General features: G+C 41.0%; 1 protein-coding gene across 1 annotated transcript; it reads left to right on the forward strand.

Annotated features, from left to right (window-relative positions):
- The first annotated feature begins 243 nt into the window (after positions 1-243).
- On the forward strand, positions 244-1,728 carry LOC125489290. The gene has a single exon (XM_048624716.1). The coding sequence runs from the start codon at positions 490-492 to the stop codon at positions 1,435-1,437; it is 948 nt and encodes a 315-aa protein (XP_048480673.1). The 5' UTR covers positions 244-489; the 3' UTR covers positions 1,438-1,728.
- Positions 1,729-2,830: the final 1,102 nt, after the last annotated feature.

Raw genomic sequence — 2,830 nt, forward strand, 5'->3', positions numbered from 1 at the left:
TTAATATCGGCTACAGGTTGGATTCGGAGATATATTCATAATTGTAAAAATAAAAATAATCGGATTTCAAAGCAATATTTAACGGTGACAGAAAGGAAAGAATCCTTACTTTGTTGGGTCAGTTTGATTCAAAAGAAACATTTCGGTTCGGAAATTGAAGCTCTAGGTAACGGCGAGCAGATCAGAGGCAATTTAAGGAGTCTTACTCCATTCGTAGACTCTCGTGGACTGTTGCGAGTTGGCGGTCGGCTCCAAAATGCGGAGATCGGATTAGAAGCAAAACATCCCTTGCTTCTGCCAAAATCGGGACATTTCGTAAAACTTTTAATTTTGGATTTGCATTTGAAAAATTGTCATGCGGGACCAAATGCTCTTACGGCTATATTACAACGGAATTTTTGGGTACTTTCAGCTAGGAGAGCTGTCAGGAATGTCACTTTTAAGTGCATTCAATGTTACAAATTGAAAGGCCTGACGACTCAGCCATTGATGGGTAATTTGCCTCGTGATCGCGTTACTTCGGCTAGACCTTTTCAAGGTATCGGTACGGATTTTGCTGGACCTTTCCAGGTCAAAACACATAAGTTACGGAATCCGAAAATCACCAAAGCATACTTATGCGTGTTCGTGTGTCTGGCCACAAAATCGGTTCACCTGGAGTTGGTTTCGGAACTATCTACTGAGGCTTTTATTGCCGCCTTGTCTCGGCTTGTGTCAAGGCGCGGCTTGCCCTCCCTTATTCGGTCGGACTGTGGCACTAATTATAAGGGTGCTGATAATTATTTAAGGGAAGTTTATCGTTTTTTGGAACAAAATCAAAATTATATCGGTCATAATATGTCCAAGCGCGGTATTACTTGGATTTTTGATCCTCCAGCTTGTCCATCATGGGGTGGTTTGTTTGAGGCTGCGGTTAAATCGGCGAAAACTCATTTAAAACGGTGCATAGGGGAAACAAAATTAACTTTTGAGGAACTTAGCACGGTTTTCTGCAAAATTGAGGCCGTACTGAACTCTAGACCTTTGTGTCCCATCTCCTCAAGCCCTCATGATCTGGAGGTATTGACCCCTGGTCATTTTCTTATCGGTCATCCGCTGGATGCTCTACCGGAGTATCCGTTGCAAGATGTGAAGATGAATAGATTAAGTCGGTTTCAGCTGTTACAGCAAATTTCACAAAGTTTTTGGCATCGGTGGCACTTAGAATATCTTCACACTTTGCAACAGCGGGTCAAATGGACGGACTCCACCTCTCCTCCTAAGGAAGGTGATTTAGTTCTGCTGAAAGAGGATAACGTCCCTCCTCTTCAGTGGAATCGCGGTCGGATAATTAAACTCTACCCAGGATCGGATGGTGTGGTCAGATTAGCGGATATTCGGGTTGCAAATGGAGCAACGCTCAAGCGGGCAATAGGTAGGCTATCTAGACTGCCTTAAGACTAATTACAAAAAAAAATCGGTTGTACGTATATATTTGTATACTTATTTATTTTTAAGCAGCGGTTACTGCTTAGGCGGGAGAATGTTCGGTACCGACGAACACTTTAATAATTGTATGTGGGTAGGTTCTTATATTTGTATGTGGGTAGGTTCTTTTATTTTTGACAGTCTACTCAGTCGTTGGCAGCCTCTCGTCGGGTTATCTGCTCTTGTAATTTCGGCGCGGTCGCGATCTTGGAATATTTGTATTTTCGGTTAAATATTACCAGCTACTATTAGGCATTATTTTTGTGTATACAATTATAAGTGGACATGTGATTTTGTGTGTGAGAACCTCAAGATTAAAACGGATTACTCAAGCATCGGGAGGGCCCTCCACGCCGAGCTTTGGACCTTGAACCTTCACGTGAGCAAAAACCTATATAATATTTATTTTATTAAATATATTTATCCAACACTAGACCATATATATACCAAATTTAATTCAAATCCGTTGAGTTGTTTTCTTGTGAACGAGTAACAGACAGAGAGACACAGTTACTTTCGCATTTATAATAATTATTAGTTAGGATAATCTACGTACTTCAGTGTAGGTATAGATAGAACACGTGAAGAAGAACCGTTTCACTTCAGACGACCGAATGGCGCAGTGGTTAGTGACCCTGACTACTGAGCCGAAGGTCCCGGGTTCGATTCCCGGCTGGGGCAGATATTTGTTTAAAGACAGATATTTGTACTCGGGTCTTGGGTGTTGATATTTATATTTAGTATCTATCTATCTATGTATTTGTGTAGATATATCAGCTGTCCGATACCCATAACACAGGCTCTGCCTAGCTTGGGGTCGGATGGCCGTGTGTGAGATGTCCCCACATATTATTATATTATATTCACTTAACCTGCTGAAATTTATACAAAATTACTTGTAAAAGTTTGAACTCTCAATTTAGTGTTGTAAAAAGGTTCACGGAGAAAGAATTTGTGAACTGAGGAAAGGCAAATGTAGGTAGTGAACTATCCTTATTCGGAAAATCACCAACTTTCACGGAATCCCATTTAGTATATAAACGTTTCATACCATTAATAATAATTAATTTGACGCATACAATAGGGCTGAGTGGTTCGCCCTATTTGCGGCGACAGACAGTCTTTAATGACCACGCCCTGAAGGTTTTTTCGTGAAATTAAATTACACCGTGACTGCGACACGGGCGCGGGCCAACCGGTCACTTGTTGTTGGACACCCGAGTTTTAAACTAGCCCAAAGGTTGTCTGGAAGAAATCGCTTTTATATACTGATACGCCTATCGTCTATAGTTTAGAATTTGTTTTGTAATTTTATTGTGTCCGGTTTTTGTGTATACATAATTAATTTGCTCGCCGGTCTTAG

Source organism: Plutella xylostella, chromosome 12, assembly GCF_932276165.1.
Source record: "Plutella xylostella chromosome 12, ilPluXylo3.1, whole genome shotgun sequence".
NCBI lineage: Eukaryota > Metazoa > Arthropoda > Insecta > Lepidoptera > Plutellidae > Plutella > Plutella xylostella.

Bases quoted from the DNA above. Each gene is read 5' to 3' on its own strand.
- LOC125489290 (XM_048624716.1), top strand. From the start codon at position 490: ATGGGTAATTTGCCTCGTGATCGCGTTACTTCGGCTAGACCTTTTCAA.